The sequence below is a fragment of the Chiloscyllium plagiosum genome, unplaced genomic scaffold (genome assembly GCF_037043375.1).
Source record: "Chiloscyllium plagiosum isolate Xiang-an unplaced genomic scaffold, Cpla_swu_hap1 HiC_scaffold_23, whole genome shotgun sequence".
Taxonomy (NCBI): Eukaryota; Metazoa; Chordata; class Chondrichthyes; order Orectolobiformes; family Hemiscylliidae; genus Chiloscyllium; species Chiloscyllium plagiosum.
In genome coordinates, this window is record NW_028270161.1 from 30,419,673 (window position 1) to 30,439,627 (window position 19,955).

General features: G+C 43.6%; 1 protein-coding gene across 1 annotated transcript in view; it reads left to right on the forward strand.

Moving 5' to 3' along the window:
* Positions 1 to 19,955, forward strand: part of LOC122561461 (protocadherin Fat 4-like) — a 188,238-nt gene that overhangs the window by 43,079 nt on the left and 125,204 nt on the right. The window contains exons 5-7 of the mRNA XM_087999295.1: positions 3,426 to 3,533; positions 3,955 to 4,064; positions 9,563 to 9,708. Coding sequence (XP_087855421.1) covers positions 3,426 to 3,533; positions 3,955 to 4,064; positions 9,563 to 9,708 — 364 coding nt within the window. The remainder of the gene's footprint in view (positions 1 to 3,425; positions 3,534 to 3,954; positions 4,065 to 9,562; positions 9,709 to 19,955) is intronic.

The window sequence follows — 19,955 nt, forward strand, 5'->3', positions numbered from 1 at the left end:
ACAGTGTGAAGGGGCAGCTGGCAGTCTGAGGAGGCAGGTGGCAGTGTGAAGGGGCAGATGGCAGTGTGAAGGGGCAGGCAACAGTGTGAAGGGGCAGATGGCAGTGTGAAGGGGCAGGCAACAGTGTGAAGGGGCTGGTGGCATTGTGAAGGGGCAGGCAACAGTGTGAAGGGGCAGGCAACAGTGTGAAGGGGCAGATGGCTGTGTGAAATGGCTGGTGGTTGTTTGACGGGCAGATGGCAGTGTGATGGGGCAGGTGGCAGTGTGTAGGGGCAGATGGCTGTGTGAAATGGCTGGTGGTTGTTTGACGGGCAGATGGCAGTGAAGGGGCTGGTGGTTTTTAGAAGGGGCAGGTGAAGGTGTGAGGGGGGCAGGCAGCAATGTGAGGGAGGGAGGTGTTTGTTTGAAGGGGCAGGTGGCAGTTTGAGGGGTATAGACGGCAGTGTGAAGTGGCAGGTTACTGTGTGAAGGGGCAGGTGGCAATGCGAAGGGGCAGGTGGCAGTGTGAGAGGTCAGGCAGCAGTGTGAAAGGGCAGGCAGCAGTGTGAAAGGGCAGGCAGCAGTGTGAAGGGACAGGTGCCATTCTGAGGGGGTCGGTGGCAGTGTGAAGGGGCAGGTGGCAGTGTGAAGTGGCAGGTGGCAGTGTGAGGGGCAGGTGGTAATGCGAAGGAGCAGATGGCAGTGTGAGAGGTCAGGCAGCAGTGTGAAAGGGCAGGCAGCAGTGTGAAGTACAGGTGGCATTCTGAGGGGGTCGGTGGCAGTGTGAAGGGGCAGGTGGTAGTGTGAGAGGTCAGGCAGCAGTGTGAAAGGGCAGGCAGCAGTGTGAAAGGGCAGGCAGCAGTGTGAAGGGACAGGTGCCATTCTGAGGGGGTCGGTGGCAGTGTGAAGGGGCAGGTGGCAGTGTGAAGTGGCAGGTGGCAGTGTGAGGGGCAGGTGGTAATGCGAAGGAGCAGATGGCAGTGTGAGAGTTCAGGCAGCAGTGTGAAGGGACAGGTGGCATTCTGAGGGGGCCATTGGCAGTGTGAAGGGGCAGGTGGCAGTGTGAAGGGACAGGTGGCAGTGTGAGGGTGCAGATGGCAAGTGTGAGGGGGCAGACAGCAGTTGAAGGGGCAGATGGCAGTGTGAAGGGGCAGGTGGCAGTGTGAAGGGACAGGTGGCAGTGTGAGGGTGCAGATGGCAAGTGTGAGGGGGCAGACAGCAGTTGAAGGGGCAGTTGGCAGTGTGAAGGGGCAGTTGGCAGTGTGAAAGGGCAGATGGCAGTGTGAAATGGCAGGTTGCAGTGAGAAGGGGCAGGTGGCAGTGTGAGGGGGGAAGGTGGCAGTGCAAAGGGGCAGATGGCACTGTGAAGGGGCAGGCAGCAGTGTGAGTGGGCAGGTGGCAGTGTGAAGGGGCAGGTGGCAGTGTGAAGGGGCAGGCAGCAGTGTGAAGGGGCAGGTGGCAGTGTGAAGGGGCAGGCAGCAGTTTGAAGGGGCAGGTGGCAGTGTGAAGGGGCAGACAGCAGTGTGAGGAGGGGCAGGTGGCTGTGTGAAGTGGCAGGTGGCAGTGTGATGGGGCAGGTGGCAGTGTGAAGCGGCAGAGGGCAGTGTGAGGGGGCAGTTGGCTGTGTGAAAGCGCAGGTAGCAGTGTGAAGGGGCAGGTGGCAGTGTGACGGGGCAGGTGGCAGTGTGAAATGGCTGGTGGTTGTTTGACGGGCAGATGGCAGTGTGAAGGTGCTGGTGGTTTTTTGAAGGGGCAGGTGGCAGTGTGAGGTGGGCAGGCAGCAATGTGAGGGAGGCAGGTGGTTGTTTGAAGGGGCAGGTGGCAGTTTGAGGGGGATAGACGGCAGTGTGAAGTGGCAGGTTACTGTGTGAAGGGGCAGGTGGCAATGCGAAGGGGCAGGTGGCAGTCTGAGAGGTCAGGCAGCAGTGTGAAAGGGCAGGCAGCAGTGTGAAGGGACAGGTGGCATTCTGAGGGGGCCGGTGGCAGTGTGAAGGGACAGGTGGCAGTGTGAAGTGGCAGGTGGCAGTGTGAGGGGCAGGTGGCAGTGTGAAGGGGCAGGTGGCAGTGTGAGAGATCAGGCAGCAGTGTGAAGGGACAGGTGGCATTCTGAGGGGGCCAGTGGCAGTGTGAAGGGGCAGTTGGCAGTGTGAAGGGGCAGTTGGCAGTGTGAAGGGGCAGATGGCAGTGTGAAGGGGCAGGTGGCAGTGTGAGGGTGCAGGTGGCAGTGTGAAGGGGCAGTTGGCAGTGTGAAGGGGCAGATGGCAGTGTGAAGGGGCAGGTGGCAGTGTGAGGGTGCAGGTGGCAGTGTGAAGGGGCAGTTGGCAGTGTGAAGGGGGAGGTGGCAGTGTGAAGGGGCAGATTGCAGTGTGAAGTGGCAGGTGGCAGTGTGAACTGGGTAGGTGGCAGTGTGAAGGCGCAGACAGCAGTGTGAGGAGGGGCAGGTGGCTGTGTGAAGTGGCAGGTGGCAGTGTGATGGGGCAGGTGGCAGTGTGAAGGGGCGGAGGGCAGTGTGAGGGGGCAGTTGGCTGTGTGAAAGGGCAGGTAGCAGTGTGAAGGAGCAGGTGGCAGTGTGACGGGACAGATGGCAGTGTGAGGAGGGGCAGGTGGCTGTGTGAAGTGGCAGTGTGATGGGGCAGGTGGCAGTGTGAAGTGGCAGAGGGCAGTGTGAGGGGGCAGTTGGCTGTGTGAAAGGGCAGGTAGCAGTGTGAAGGGGCAGGGGGCAGTGTGATGGGGCAGGTGGCAGTGTGACGGGGCAGGTGGCAGTATGAAGGGGCAGAGAGCAGTGTGAGGGGGCAGTTGGCTGTGTGAAGGGGCAGGTATCAGTGTGAAGTGGCAGAGGGCAGTGTGAAGGGGCAGAGGGCAGTGTGAGGGGGAAGATGGCAGTGTGAAGGTGCAGATGTCAGTATGAAGGGGCAGAGGGCAGTGTGAGGGGGCAGATGGCAGTGTGAGGGGGCAGGTGGCAGTGTGAAGGGGCAGGTGGCAGTGTGAGCGGGCAGGTGGCATTGTGAGTGGGCAGGTGGCAGTGTGAAGGGGCAGGTGGCAGTGTGAAGGGGCAGGCAGCAGTGTGGAGAGGAGCTGTGAATAGGCACTTAAACAATGAGCAAGCAGCCCAGCACTGGATATAATCATGGTAATTAATTGAGAGTGCTACTGTTTCCTAGTGCACACCTCTAACAGAACTGATGTGGGCAGATACTGAATTGTGACCTCTACCTGCAAAAACAGCATTAATTTACAACCCACCTTTTCAAACTTCATTAACTTTTGCTCGGAAATCAGTCCAACCTAACTAATGTATACAACATGTGCATTTTAATATTTATCAATGCAAAAGTGAAAGCTATTATATCTTTTGCACCGACTGTATGACTATCTATTTATTCAAAACAGTCCTCCTTGCACCTTTCACAACAGCTTATGTGTTCTTTTTACATTTATTTTTACAGTATACAATTCTCCCAACATCCACGTCTGGTACACTTACACTTTTTGATATTAATGCAATTGGTGATATTTCTACAATAAGTTCATTGGATTATGAAGCTGTTGATCAGGTATGACTAATGATAACCTATTCAGTACATTAAATGGAAAAGTCTCCCAGTTCACTTGGATAGTCATAATTTACACGGTTACCAGGGCTAATTCTGAAAAACTGTATGAAAACAGAAAGGGGGATTACTTTCATCAGCATTATATTGTTTTAAATCCATTACAGATCATATGCAAGTAGATGGGGTTAATTTAGAATAACATTTCATTATACTAATTTAGAAGGTTCCATTCCTGACCTGTACTGTTCTGTATTCGATGTTCTAATTGTTCAGGTTTCGATCCATCCAGTCTTCTGCCCAAGATAATTTCTCCATATGTCAGCAGAGGTTTAATGACACAATATGAATAATTACTGAATTGACACATTTAGAATCATTCCATCTATTAATGAAAATGCAATTGCATTTTGTCCCTGTGTAGCTGACACAGTATCATGCAGTGGTCTCTGTATCTGATCCAGGAGGAAATACCTGCACTGGCACTGTCACTATCTATATCACTGATGTCAATGATGAAGCTCCTGTCATAAGGTTTGTTATTAAACTATTTTATACACAATTTCAATTATTACCATGTTTAAGAAAAAGAATTAGCTTTGTTGCTTATATATATTCTGAGAGTCTGCCATTTTAAGTTTAAACTTATACTCCCCCTTAGTAATTACAGAACCTTTTCTTTTCCCACTTTTTGGTATGTCTTTTGAAAAAGAAAAAGAAAATCTGATCAGACATGTCATATGACTTGTGTGTCGCTTTGTCTCTGGTTTAGCCTTTGTTAAAATACAAAAAGTTTGAGGCAAAAGACTATGAATGGAGGATATGACCAGGCTTAAAGAATAGGAGAGAGAAAGGAAGTGAATGAAGAGAGAAATGATTAGGATCTGCCAACGCTCATTCTGAAACCCTATAGATTTGAAGACTCATGGAGCTATGGAGTTCTCAGGTCCTAGGAAACAATGAGTGAAAAAGAATGTGATACAGTGAGTTTTATGTTTGTAAGGATGCTTAGGGAAAGAAACACAAGCAAGAAAATGCATTCCAAGTTTGAGACAATGAGAGAGGAAAGCGCACTACATCCTCAGATAACAGCTCACGATTATTGTGACTGTGAAAGTAATTAGAAACATTCCTGTTCTGCATAATCAACTTCAGATTCTGATAAGCATTGCAAATTATATTCTCATTTTTGATCACATATCCTTTTCCTGAATCATACAACAACAGTTTCTGTTTATAAACCATCCTCAACATAATGAAATGTTCCAAAACGGTCAGAAGATATTACAAATCAAAGTAGAGTATTACATTAAGGTGATCGCGGGTCAAATGGCAAAAGGTTTAGTCCTCAGTCATCGAGCAATTATAGAGTCATAGAGATGTACAGCATGGAAACAGACCCTTCGGTCCAACTCGACCATGCTGACCAGACATCCTAACCCAATCTAGCACCTGGTCCATATCCCTCCAAACCCTTCCTATTCATATACACATTCAGATGACTTTTAAATGTTGCAATTGTACCAGCCTCCACCACTTCCTCTGGCAGCTCATTTCATACAAGTACCACCCTCTGAGTGAAAAATTGGCCACTTAGGTCTCTTTTATATCTTTCCGCTCTCACCCTAAACATACACCCTCTAGTTCTGGACTCCCCACCCCAGGGAAAAGACTTTGTCTATTTATCCTATCCATGCCCCTCATGATTTTATAAACCTGTATAAGGTCACCCCTCAGCCTCCGACACTCGAGGGAAAACAGCCTCAGCCTGTTCAGCCTCTCCCTATAGCTCAAATCCTCCGACCCTGGCAACCTCTTTTCTGAATCCTTTCAAGTTTCACAACATCTTTCCGATAGGAAGGAGACCAGAATTGCACGCAATATTCCAACAGTGGCCTAACCAAAGTCCTGTACAGCTGCAACATAACCTCCCAACTCAATACTCTGACCAATAAAGGAAAGCATACCAAACACCTTCTTCACTATCTTATCAACCTGCAACTCCATTTTCAAGGAGCTATGAACCTGCACTCCAAGGTCTCTTTGTTCAGCAACACTCCCTAGGACATTACCACTAAGTGAGTAAGTCCTGCTAAGATTTGCTTTCCACAAATGCAGCACCTCACATTTATCTAAATTAAACTACATCTGCCACTTCTCAGCCCATTGGCCCATCTGGTCCAGATCCCGTTGTAATCTGAGGGAACCTTCTTCACTGTCCATTACACCTCCAATTTTGGTGTCATCTGCAAACTTACTAACAATACCTCTTATGCTCACATCCAAATCATTTATATAAATGACGAAAAGTAGTGGACCCAGCACCGATCCTTGTGGCACTGGTCACAGGCCTCCAGTCTGAAAAACAACCCTCCACCACCACCCTCTGTCTTCTACCTTTGAGCCAGTTCTGTATCCAAATGGTGAGTTCTCCCTGTATTCCATGAGATGTAACCTTGCTAACCAGTCTCTCATGAGGAACCTTGTTGAACGTCTTACTGAAGTCCATATAGATCACATCTACTGCTCTACCCTCATCAATTCTCTTTGTTACTTCTTCCAAAAAACTCAATCAAGTTTTTAAGAGATGATTTCCCATGCATAAAGCCATGTTGACTATCCCTAATTAGTCCTTGCCTTTCCAAATATATGTACATCCTGTGCCTCAGGATTCCCTCCAACAACTTGCCCACCACTACGTTCGGCTCACTGGTCTATAGTTCCTTAGCTTGTCCTTACCACCTTTCTTAAACAATGGCACCACATTAGCCAAAACCCAGTCTTCCGGCACCTCATCTGTGACTATCCAATTTAGAACTTCAACTTTTAAATCCTTTTCCATCACTATTTTAAACCTAATAGAATTATGGTCGCTGGCCCCAAAGTGCTCCCTCACTGACACCTCAGTCACCTGCCCTGCCTTATTTCCCAAGAGTCAGTCAAGTTTTGCACCTTCTCTAGTAGGTACATCCACATACAGAATCAGAAATTTTCTTGTTCACACTTAACAAATTCCTCTCCATCTAAACCCTTAACACTACGGCAGTCCCAGTCTATGTTTGCAAAGTTAAAAATCCCCTACCATAACTACCCTATTATTCTTACAGATAGCTGAGATTTCCTTACAGATTTGTTTCTCAATTTCCTGATAACTATTAGGGAGTCTATAATACAATCCCAATAAGTTGATCATCCCTTTCTTATTTCTCAGTTCCACCCAAATACATTCCCTGGATATATTTCCGGGAATATCCTCCCTAAGTACAGCTGTAACGCTATCACTTATCAAAAATGCCACTCCCCCTCCTTTCTTGCCTCCCTTTCTGTCCTTCCTATAGCATTTGTATCCTGGAACATTAAGCTGCCAGTCCTGTCCATCCTTGAGCCACATTTCTGTAATTGTTATGATATCCCAGTCCCATGTTCCTAACCATGCCCTGAGTTCATCTGCCTTCCCTGTTAGGCCTCTTGCATTGAAATAAATGGAGTTTAATTTATCAGTCTTACCTTCTTCTCTACTTTGTCCCTGCCTGCCCTGATGGTTTGACTTGCCTTTGTTCTCAACTGTATCAGTGTCAGATTGAAATCTTTCCTCACTACCTCCCTGCGTCCCACCACCACATCCACCCCCCCTACACACCTTACCAGTTTAACTCCTCCGAGCAGCTCTAGCAAATCTCTCTGCCAGTATATTAGCCCCCTTCCAATTTAGGTGCAATCTGTCCTTCTTATACAGGTCACTTCTACCCCAAAACAATTTCCAGTAATCCAAGAATGTGAATCCTTCTCCATACACCAGCTCCTCAGCCATGCATTCATCTGCTCTATCCTTCTATTCTGGCCCTCACTACCTCGTAGCACCGGGAGTAATCCAGATATTACTACTCTCAAGGACCTCCTTTTTAAATTCCTGCACAACTCTCTGTAATCTCCCTTCAGAATCTCAACATTTTCCCTTCCGATGTTGTTGGTTCCAATGTGGACAATGACCTCTTGCTGGCCCCTCTCTCCATTGAGAACATTCTGTACTTGTTCTGAGACATCTTTGATCCTGGCACCAGAGAAGCAACACACCATTCTGATTTTTCTCTCCTGGCCACAGAAACGTCTGTCTATGCCTCGGACTAGAGAGTCCCCTAACCCAATCGATCTCTCAAACCCGATGTACTTCTTATTACATTCGAGCCAGTCTCAATACCAGAAACTTGCCTGTTCGTAATACATTCCCCTGTGAATCCATCACCCGCTACATTTTCCAAAACAGCATACTTGTTTGAAATGGGGATAGCCACAGAACTGCCTACCTCTCTTACCTTTCCTGGAGTTAACCCCTCAATGTGACTGTATCTGAGACTTTTCCCCCTTCCTATAACTGCCATCCATCACATCCCCTTGCTCTTGTGCCTCTAACTGCCTCTCCAACCAATCCATTCGATCTGATAGAATTCACAACCAACGGCATTTATTGCAGATATAATCCTCAGTAACCCGTAAACTCTCCCTAAACTCCCACATCCGACAAGAAGAGCATATCAGTCTACTAAAGGCCATTTTTTCTTCTTTCAGTCTATTATTCCTCTCCAAAACACAGCTCCAGGTTAAATTAATACTTATGGCATATATTTTAAGCTTAATCAAGAGATATATCTCAATAAAAAGTAATAATCAAGAAAGAACCTACTCAACTCACTACTGCAGACTCAGTTTAAGGCTGCACTTAAAATCCACTTCTCTGCTTTTGTGCTGTAACCGCTCCCAGACAGGTTCCTCCAAGATCAGTTGTGAAGTTCACTGTTTTTTAATTTTCCCAGACGCATTCCGCTGTCCAGCGATACATGAATTCAACAGCAAAGGCAGTAATTGCTAACTCGAACAGTTAGCAATGTGGGTTCTCTCTCTCTCTGTCTCTCTCCTGCACTCACCTCAACATCTGCTTCTTTAGTCTGTTCTTCTCCCTTTTAAAAGTGCTGTTGTTTTGACTTTTTTTTCTCTAAAGTTCCAAAACAATGCAACAGCATATAAAACAGTAATTGCTGCTCCTGGAATTCAAATATGTCACCTCCTTCACCTAAAACACCTCAAACATGGAGCAGCTATTACAGCCAGAAACTTTTCCCATCCTCCATCTTAGATTACCCAGTATCCAAATTATAATTGGGAATGATAGAGGTCAGAATGAGAGGAGTGCTAGTGCTTCAGAGGGTTGTGGGCTGGAGGGGATGGCAGCGATAGGAAGCAGAAAGGCATTGGACGGATTTGAAAAGTAGGATGAGAATTTCTAAGTCAACATATTGACTGAGAGCCTATTTCGGTGATCAACTACAAGGAGAGTAGGGGAATAAGACCGACCTCTCAGTTAAGGCGTGGCAGCAGAGCTTTGGATCACCTCAACTTTAAAAAGAATAGAATGTAAATATGCAAATGCCAGAGTGCATGAGAAGTGGTGAATAGGTCATGAGCAACAGATAGACTGCAAATCAGGCCATTTCACATCAGATTGAGCTGTACTTTCATTCTGCATTCCAGTGGTTTATTATATCTAAAATACTGAGGGCAAAAAGGAGGGAGTTTACTCCCCATGTTCTAGTGCGGCACGGTGACTCAGTGGTTAGCACTGCTACCTCACAGTGCTAGGGATTCTGGTTCATTCCCAGCGATGGGTAACTGTCTGTGTGGAGTTTACACATTCACCTGAGTCTGCGTGGGTTTCCTCCAGGTGCTCCGGTGTCCTCCCACAATCCAAAGATGTGCAGGTTAGGTGAATTGGCCATGCTAAATTGTCCATAGTGTTCTGGGATGTGTAGGTTAGGTGCATTAGCTGGAGTAAATATAGGGTAGGGGATTGGGTCTGGGTGGGTTACTCTTCAGAGGGTCAGTGTGGACTTGTTTGGCTAAATGGCCTGTTCCCACACTGTAGGGATTCTAATCCTAAAATCTTGTCTTAAATATACATTCGTTCAAAACAACTGAAAAATAAGATGAAAATCCAAAGATACCAGATTGTAACTTAACAATGAATTGACACTTTCTAGTTTATGCCCTTCGAGTCCAGTCTTGGTGGATGAGGAAGTAAATATTGGCACAAATGTCGCATTTTTATCAGCCTTTGACAATGACAGCACTGACACTTTGACTTTCTCCTTCGCAATCCCTGTATCTGAGTTCGATATTATTCAAGGTAAGGACATTAAAATCTCCTCTTATAATCATTTCAAGGTGTGTTCTTGGGATGTTATTTTTTTTAACTCTGCTATACTTCGTCTTTTCGACCAATGATCTGCTGATATTGCCACATATAATGCACTATATAATGAAAGATCAGTGTATGAATATGTTGAGGACGGGTTAAAAATTGAGAGACACAAACTATTTTAATCATTCACAGCCACTCACTTGCTTTCAAAATGTATCTTATGCTAAGGACATTGTAGCAACTGTTATATCCCGTGTAAAATTTAAAATAAAAGCTACTATTAAAAGATAACAGATGAGAAAGGCATTCTCTTGGATTAATAGGTTAAGGAGAGTAATTGCAAATATTAACACTTTTGGATGGATTGATTATGAGTGGCTTGAAGAGAATGGTAAAAAAAATTAAGATAGTCATATTGTCATGATTTCATTGTAGGTTGCTTTCAATTTAAACAAAAACTTCTGTGAAGTAATATGTTATTAGAAGCATAGTTTAATATTAAAAAATGGTGTTAGTTTACAGGGGAGATCTCTTTGGAACTTCAATTTCAAAATAACAACAGAGACAAAACAAATTTTACCAGAGCAGGGAAGGTTTCTAAGTTTGTAAACTATTCTGAAAACAAATTAAAACAGAGAATAAAAAGGCATAAATTGAGACATCCCATTTATTTGCTGAGAAGTGTTTGGTGATCCATGAGACCTGGGCTTTGCTGGCGAGGCTGATGTTCATTATTCTTGAGAACATTCTTGAGAAGACAATGGTGCGTTGCTTCCTTGAATCACGGCATTCCTTTGGTGAAGGTATATTCATGATGCCATTAGGGAGTGAGTTCCAGGATTTTGACCCAGTGACAGGGAAGAAACAGTGATATAGTTCCAAGTCAAGATTATGAGTGGCTTGGAGAGGAACTTGCAGATGGTCATGTTTCCATGTATCTGCTTATATTGCACATTTAAATAGTAGTTGTTAAGAGTTTGGAAGGTGCTGTCTAAGGAGCCTTGGTGATTACACCTTACAGACAGGACACACCACCACCACTGAACAACACTTTCGGAAGAAGTGAATGGTGTGGATGTGGTGCAAATCAAGCGGGTTGCTTTGGCCCGGCTGGTGTCAAGTTTCTTGAATGTTTTTGGAGCGGCACTCATTCAGGCAAGTGAGGAGTATTTCATCACACTCTGGACTTGTGCCTTGTCGATGGTGAACAGGCTTTGGGGAGTCAGGAGGTGAGTTACCCATTGCAAGATTCCTAACTCTGACTTGTTCCTGCATGGCTAGTGCAGTTCAATCTGTGATCGGTGATAACCCATGATATTGAAATTGGGGAATTCGGCAATGGTAATGCCATTGAATGTCAAGGACAAATGGTGAGATTCTGTGTTATTCGACATAGTCATTATCTGACCCTTGTTTGGTGCGAATGTTACTTGTCACTTTCCAGATCTTGACACACTCGGACATGGCCCTCCTCGGTATCTGAGGAGTTGGCACAATTTGAATTTTGTGAAATCATCAGAGAACAACCTTATAATGGAGGGAAGGTTACTAACGAAACAGGTAAAGATCACTGGGTCCAGGACACTACCCTGAGGAACTCCTGCTCAGATGCCTGAAGTTGATATGACTGACCGCCAACACCTACAACTATACTCCACACCCTCTCGCCCAATATCTCATTGACTGTGAACTTACCACAATTCCTTGATGCCAGTTGAACACTAAGTTGAAATCAATGGCAGTAACTCGCACCTCATCTCTGGAGGTCAGCCTTTTGGACCATAGTTGAACGAAGGCTGTAATGAGGTCAGGAACTATGTGGCCTTTCTGAAGCCCAAATCAATGAGCATCAAGATGTCAGATATTGCTAAGCAACTGTCTTTATTGATGATTGACAATAGACTGATGGTCCAGTAATTCGCTGGGTTGGATTTATCCTGCTTTTCCTCTACAGGACATTCCTGGGCAATATTCCATGTTGTTAAGCAGATGTCAGTACCATACCCCCATTGGGAGAGCATGACTGGGGTACAGCAAATTCAGGAGCACCAGCCTTTAGTACCCTTTGTCGAATGTAGTCAGTGCTCAGAGCCTTTGCAATATCCAGTGCCTTCAGCCATTTCTTGATATTACGTGGAGTGAACCAAACTGGGTGATGACTGATGTCTGAGATGCTGTGGGCCTCAGGATGGGACCCACATGGATCATCCACTTGGCGTTTTTTTTCACTGCGAATTCTTCAACCTTATCTTGTGCACAATATGCTTTGTTCCCCATTATCAGGGATGAGGATATTTGTGCACTTTCCCCTCCAGTGATTTGGTGAACTATTTAACCCATTAACTGGATACGCCAGGGCTGCAGAACTTTGATATGAACTGATGGTTCTGGAATCACTTAGCTCTATCTGTCATATTTTACTTAAGCTGTTCAACACACAATTAGTCCTGTGTTGTAGTTTTACAAAATTGACACCTCATTTTTAGATGTGCCTGGTGCTTTTCTTGAGATGTCCTTCTTTCCCTCACCATTGAACCAGGATTGTCTCTTGATCCCTATTGTACGGCATGGTGGCACAGCGCCAGAGACCCGGGTTCAATTCCCGCCTCAGACAACTGTCTGTGTGGAGTTTGCACATTCTCCAATTGTCTGCGTGGGTTTCTTCTGGGTGCTCTGGTTTCTTTCCACAGTCCAAAAATGTGCAGATTAGGTGAATTGGCCACATTAAATTGCCCGTAGTATTAGGTGAAGGGGTAAATATTGGGGAATGGGTCTGGGTGGGTTGCTCTTCAGAGGGTCGGTGTGGACTTGTTGGGCCGAAGGGCCTGTTTCCACACTGTAAGTAATTTAATCTAATCTAATTGAAGTGCAGGGGATATGCTGGGCCATGAACTTGCAGATTGTGTTTGAGGACAATTCTGCCAGACCACAGCACCTCATTGATTTCCAGTCTTGAAGTGATTTGCCACAAAACACGATGCAGGGAATCCTCAAAATGAAGCTGGGATTTTGTCTCCTTGAACGTGGTCTCTCCTATCCATACTGTTATGGACATGTGTATCTGGGGCAAGCAGACTGATGAGGATGAGATCAAATATGTTTTCCCCTCTTGATGATTCCTTCACCCCCACTGCGGTGCCAAGTCTGTCCTTTATGACTGAAGCAACTTGGTCAGTAGATGGTGCTACCGAGGCACACTTGATGAAGTAAAGCTAATACATGGGAGCTTACGGGTAACAGAGAGGGTGGTGCATGTACTGAATGAGTTGCCAGAGGAAATGGTCGAGGCAGATACAATTATAATGTTTAAAAAACATTTGAATAGGTCAATGAATAGGGCCCGTTTACAGGGATATAGACCAAATGCAGAAAAATGGAACGAGGTAAGGTTGGGATACCTGGTCAGCATGGACGAGTTAGACTGAAGATCAGCTTCCATGCTGTACAACTCTCTATCCCTGTGACTAGCGCAGTTTAAAAGACAAAGGTTCTAGAAAGACTTTGCAACTGGAATTCTGTAAATTAATTGTGTGCTATATCTTACTGTTTTTCTTTATCACTGATTTTTCCTCAGCTTCATTCAGAGTCATTGCAGCCTTAAAAATAGCATTTCAGTAAGACTTTAGTGATAACAAATGCGAAGGGTCACTGCACCCCAAACATTAACTCAATTTTTTTTCTCTGCCCTGTTGCCAGACCTGTTGAATTTTTCCAGACTTTCTGTTTCTACGTTATGGCAATCCATTTTCTTGTTGCGTGCTAAACTTCAACAGTTTCATAATTGATTTTATTTGAGAATTATTTGAGTATTAAACCTGCATCCTTTCTCACAGGAAGTGCAGCTCTTCCAGAATGAAGCAGTGTTGGCACACTAGATATGGTCACAGCAGGACTTATTAACATTCCCAACATTCTAACCAAACGCAACATGAAAATGCAAGAAACTAATTTCACAAAGTAGTTGGAGCTACTGGATCAAGATAACTTTAATAATCAGTTAATGTCAAAATAAAATCCATATTTTACTAAAATCAGAAATATCATAAAGACATTTTTAATGATCAATATGATCCAACCTATTTTTTACTTTCAGGTGGAAATGATGCATGGATTGTTACCAACTCCACGCTGGATTATGACACAGTTAGTTCCACGGACTATCAACTAAATATCGTTGTCACTGACATGGCACCTCATACCACTACCTGTAGCCTGACTGTGTCTTTAAATCCTGTAAATGAAGCTCCTGTTTGTGATCCTCTGCTTGTAGCAGGTGAGTATCACTCAATTGTGACAAGTGGAGTACAAATCAGTACACTGACCATCAATCTGGTATATGTGAGAGTAAATCTGTCTCTTTTGGACATTTTTGGCTCAAATCTGTGGGGTCTGTGTTATGGAGTAGAAGGGCAAGTCTCAATCACTTTGAAATGCTATTGGGTAAAGACCCCACTCCTGACAGAAATACATGCTTTTTTATATTCCTTTATGAGACATCAGCATTATTGGCTGGGCCATGTTCCTTTATGAGACATAGGCATTACCAGCTGGGCCAGCCTTTTGAGAGGGTGGTGATGAGCTGCTTTCTTGAACCGCTGCAGTCTTTTTGATGTAGTTAAAGCTGTTATAGCGGGGGAGGTTCAAGGATTTTGATTCAGTGACGTTGAAGGAACAGTGATATATTTCCAAGTCAGGATGGTGAGTGGCTTGAATGGAGGTGTTCCCATATATTTGCTGGAAGTGGCCATCGATTTGGAAGGCACTGTCTCAGGCGCCTTGGGGAAATTCTGCATTGTGTTTTATAGATGGTACACATTGCTGCTCCTGAGCATTGATGGGGGAGGGTGTGAATATTTGTGGATGTGGTGCCAATCAAGCAGGTGGCTTTGTCCTGGATGGTATCAAGCTTTTTGAGTGTTGATGAAGCTGGACCCATCCAGGCAGCTGGGGAATATTTCATTAAATGCCTGATTTGTGCCTTGTAGATGATGGACAGGCTTTGGGAAGTCAGGAGGGGAGTTACACACTGCAGGATTCCTAGTGTCTTATCTGTTGTTGTAGCCACTGTATTTACAATGATAGTCCAGTCCAGCTTGCTCTGCACATCATGCATTTATAACCAGGTGATCCTGATGGTTGTGTTCATTCTGAGACAAATATTTGGCAAATTTGGCAAAAGTGATCAGGTCTTTATAAAAGCACAATGATCTCATTGGGCTTTGCCAGGTATTGGAGTTAAATTTGCAACATTTTAATTTGTTTTTAATTATTTGAGGTGGCCACATCTATGATAGTATCAAGATATTTTTGGGAATCCTATCGTCATATGGCAGAATTTTACCCTATTGTTTGCGATAAAAATATGAAACCCAGCAGCACCCCATGTACTTGTGGCTCTTTTCAGTTCATGATGCTTAATTCAGCGGTAGTTAAGTAAAATGTTTCAATGGTGTGCCAGTGATTATAATACTTGAATGGATCTGCAGATTCTGGAACCATTTCAGTGTAATGGTTGTGGGGCTAATTTCAGATGCTTAGGGAAACCTGGAAATGAAAGGGAAGTAGGAGTGAACAGATTCAGCAGGAAACATGCATGTGTACACGAGTCCTTCTCCTGAGAATTCTCAGAAATGTTTTGCTAATTTCTTGTGCCCTGAATACCTTTGAGCATCCATATTGTCTCTCCCAGCTTTGATCTTTCCTGTCTTCTCTTACTTCCAACATCCAAACCCCCACTTTCGACCAACCTTGAACTTTTCCAGTTTCCAGTGACTGTTCCTGGCCATCCATGGTTACAGCCTGCTGCCCCCTTTAGCAACCAGCTGATGACCAGCATTTATAAATAAACACAGCTTCACTGCCTCAAAACTAAAATTAGCTTCCTAAACTAATTCTTACCCTTTGATCTTGATTGGTAATGTATTGACCCATAAATTGTTTCGTGCTCAGTTATTGAAGCAAGTATCACACATTGACTTATTACATAATGATTTTGTAAAATTTTTCATGGGATCTGAGTTTTGCTGACAAGTGCTTTGTTGTGCAAATGTAGTTCACAGCGAGTTTTGAAAAGATTTGTAGCTCAGGTTGAGATTCTGGATGGAAGTTTGCTTGCTGAGCTGGAAGGATTGTTTTCAGACGTTTCGTCACCATACTAGGTAACATCATCAGTGAGCCTCCAGTGAAGTACTGGTGGTATGGCCTGTTTTTTATTTCTATGTTTACGGTTTCTTGGGTCAGTGATGCCATTTCTTGTGGTGATGTCATCTCCTGTGATAATGTCATTTCCTTCTATTTTTCTCAGGGGGTGGTAAATGGGATCCAAGTCAATGTGTTTGTTGATAGAGTTCCGGTTGGAATTCCATGCTTCTAGGAATTCTCATGCGTGTATCTATTTAGCTTGTCCTAGGATGGATGTGTTGTCCCAGTCAAAGTGGTGTCCATCCTCATTAGTATGTCAAGATACTGGTGAGAGTTGGTCATTTATTTTATGGCTAGTTGATGTTCATGTATCCTGCTGGCTAGTTTTCTGCCTGTTTGTCCGGTGCAGTGTTTATGACAGTTCTTGCAAGGTATTTTGTAAATGATATTAGTTTTGCTTGTTGTCTGTATAGGGTCTTTCAAGTTCATTAGCTACTGTTTTAGTATGTTGGTGAGTTTGTGGGCTACCATGATACCAAGGGGTCTGAGTAGTCTGGCAGTCATTTCCAAGATGTCTTTGATGTATGGGAGAGTGGTTAGGATTTCTGGATGTGTTTTGTCTGCTTATTTGGGTTTGTTACTGAGAAATCTGCATTCCTTGTTGATTGGGTACCCATTCTATTTAAGTACAGAATGGGTACCCAATGAACACAGTCTGCAGATTTCTCAGCAACAAGCCCAAACAAGCAGACAAAAAGCATCCAGAAACCCTAGCCATCCTTGTCTACATCAAAGACATCTCAGAAATGACTGCTAGATTACTCAGGCACGGCTGATGAAGGGCTTTTGCCCAAAACGTCAATTTTTCTGCCCCTCGGATGTTGCCTGACCTGCTGTGCATTTCCAGTACTACTCTGATCTAAAAACTGCCAGACTACTCAGATACATCGGTATCATGGTAGTCCACAAACCCACCAACCACACTAAAACAGCAGCGAATGATCTTGAAAGACCTTGCACAGACAACGAGCAAAACTAATATCATTTACAAAGTACCTTGCAGGAACTGTCATAAACACTACACTGGACAAACAGGCAGAAAACTAGCCAGCAGGATACATGAACAAAAACTAGCCACAAAATGATATGACCCACTTTCATGAGTATCTTGACATAAAGATGAGAAAGGACATTACTTTGACTGGGACAACACATCCATCCTAGGACAAGCCAAACAGAGACATGCACAAGAATTCCTAGAAGCATGGAATTCCAACCGGAACTTGATCAACAAACACATTGACTTGGATCCGATTTACCACATTCTGGGAAAAATAACAGGAAATTACATAATCGCAGGAAAGGACATCATCACAGAGATGGACATCACCAACCCAAGGAAACCTAAATATATAAATAAAAAGCGGGCCATAGCACCAGTGCTTCACCGGAGGCTCACTGATGAAGTTACCTAGTACAGTGACAAAACATCTGAAAACAAACCTTTCAGCTCAGTGAGTAAACCTGTATCCGAGTATAGTTCATCTCAATGTCAATGGCAAAGTGATAAATTCCACACATTACTGACATACTTCATCACTGGTCCATCTCAAACATGAACTAATTTATTGCCTTTGGCACCTTCATTTGTACATTAATACAGTATAATGATCATGTTTCCTTTGGTACAGGACCGTCTGTCACTGTTCTAGAGACTGTTACGAGTGGTACCTTTGTCTATAAATTAACTTCAACGGATCCTGATGGAGATACTTTACAAGTAAGTCTTTACTAATGAATCAGCACTTTTGTACTTGGGTAAGCTTAAGGCATGCAATCAAAGTTTTCACCTTCAGTGTAAACACTTCATTCCTTGTGGCAATTGTATGTAAGTGTAGGGAATTGCAGGAAAGTGGGAGGTGTTCCAATAATTGCATGGTATCCAGTCTCTGAGCTGTTTGTCGCCATGGTGATAAATGATTGATCCAAATTACAGCCTGACTATGGAGATCCCCAGAATGTTGGGGGCTCAGTAATTAGGATAGCTGATTGCTCCTCCTCCTTTTGGAGATACCTATTACCTGCATCCTTATCCTACTCATTCCTTTCCCCTCATTTCTGCTTCTCTTCCTATCTCCATCCAAATATCTCTAATCCTTTGGCTCCATGTCTTTATTATGCTCTCTGCCTGTCATCCTCCCTGTTTACTATCCTCATCTTCTCCCTCGCTTTCATTCTCCAATTCCCGTTTTTAAGTTCTGAAATCTAATTTCATTTGAATCATAGACTCAGGATTTGACTAAGTACCTGACCACTGCAGGTAAAAAAGTGTCAAAATAATGTTCACCAATGTATTAAGTTATCAACACTAGGACAACAGAAGTTACATTTAGACTGGAATAATAATCTTCAGTTTTGCTGGAGTACTTCACAATTTTTTTTCTTTCTGCCTGCATAAATGGATAAGTGATGCATGCAAAGTGAACAGTTCATGGTCAGTCTTGGATTGGCTGGGGCATGTATGCCCAATTTCGGTTTGGTTTCTTTAAAAGTAAAGCAAGCCATTAAACATAACCTTCCATTACCTACTGCCTGATCCTTTAAGGGATCATTTCCTGGCAGTGCCGCACCAGTTCATTCAATTTCATAAAATGTTAAAGCTTACCACTGAGATATGCAAACATTTTATGATACCCTCTTTGTCTATTTGTACAGGAAATAGGATGTATACCACCTTGTCTTTGTGAATGATGCTCTGACCATAATATCTTAGTTTGGAATTAACATTTTGTCAAATGTGAAACCTTCTTTTCTAAACTACTAGAAATTAAAACAAAGCTAATGTAAAGCACAATTCTTACAATTTCTTTTCTCCTCCTTCTCACTGTAACACTCTTCTGCTCTTCCTTTATTGATAATACCAGAGAATTCTGACAAGGAATCAATGAGCCACAACAATGTCAGCTCATTCAGACTTGAAGGTTGAAAGTAAGAGAAATGTATCTCTGTGAAATTCCATGGTGCAATTCTTTGTCAAATGAGACTAAACAGAGTCACACAATATTAAAGTAGTAATGTCTACATAGGCAGAATAATGTCAGGTTAATCAATGAATATATTTTAATTGTGTAACTATATGTAAACTAATCTTGAAGCACCAATCTCCAACTAAACCTAAACCATCACCAATCCTACTTCTCCATGTTTCCCTACCCTCCATACTATTTTCACCTCATCTGCTTCTTTCTTCCTCTTTTCTCCCCTTTCACCTCAAATTTATCTTTATCCTTCAGTTTTTCCTCCCTAATGTCCCATTTTCTCTGATCTCCACTTACTCTCTCACACGCCATCCCCTCTTAGTTAATCCTGAATTTGTTCTGCTATTCTAATGTTGTCCCTGTCTAATTACTTCCTGTCCACTGCACAAGGCTATGCTTTCTCCATACAACAGTTGCTACAATGGATTATCACTTCTGAGTTTCTTTGATAAGAAGTAGGTAAGTCACAGATAAATAGGCCCAAGTCTAAATCTGGAATAAACTTGAATTCCTGTTCCTCCTGTTTGATTGCAACAAGTCAAAACTGTAACTGATAAGTTTACCTCACCAGAAAAATTGAATATTAGCTGACAGAAATATAACTTTCTCTTTTTCTTTCAAGTATTCTTTTCTGCCGAGCTCCTCCACCAATACCACCGCACTATTTAACGTGGACAACTTGGGTCAAATTACCACAGCAGCGGCTTTGGATTTTGAAAATGGTGACATGGTATGAAATATATTTTTATTAAAGAATAATGAGAATAACTTCAGCACAGATACTTTATTCCAATCAATGTACAGACCTGTGACAAAGATCTCATTAGTTGATGTAATCCTGAGTTTTGTTCTTTGCCTTCAGCTTTTCTACGCTGTGGTATCTATTAATGACACGGGATCTCCAAGCCTCTCTTGCACAGGCACAGTAACGATCACAATTACTGATGTAAATGATGAAGTTCCCATCATCAGGTACGTTAAATATTAAATCAGTTCTTGATTGCTTTGATGGTTCTTTGATTCACTAAACAGGAATCTCTCTCATTATTTTAG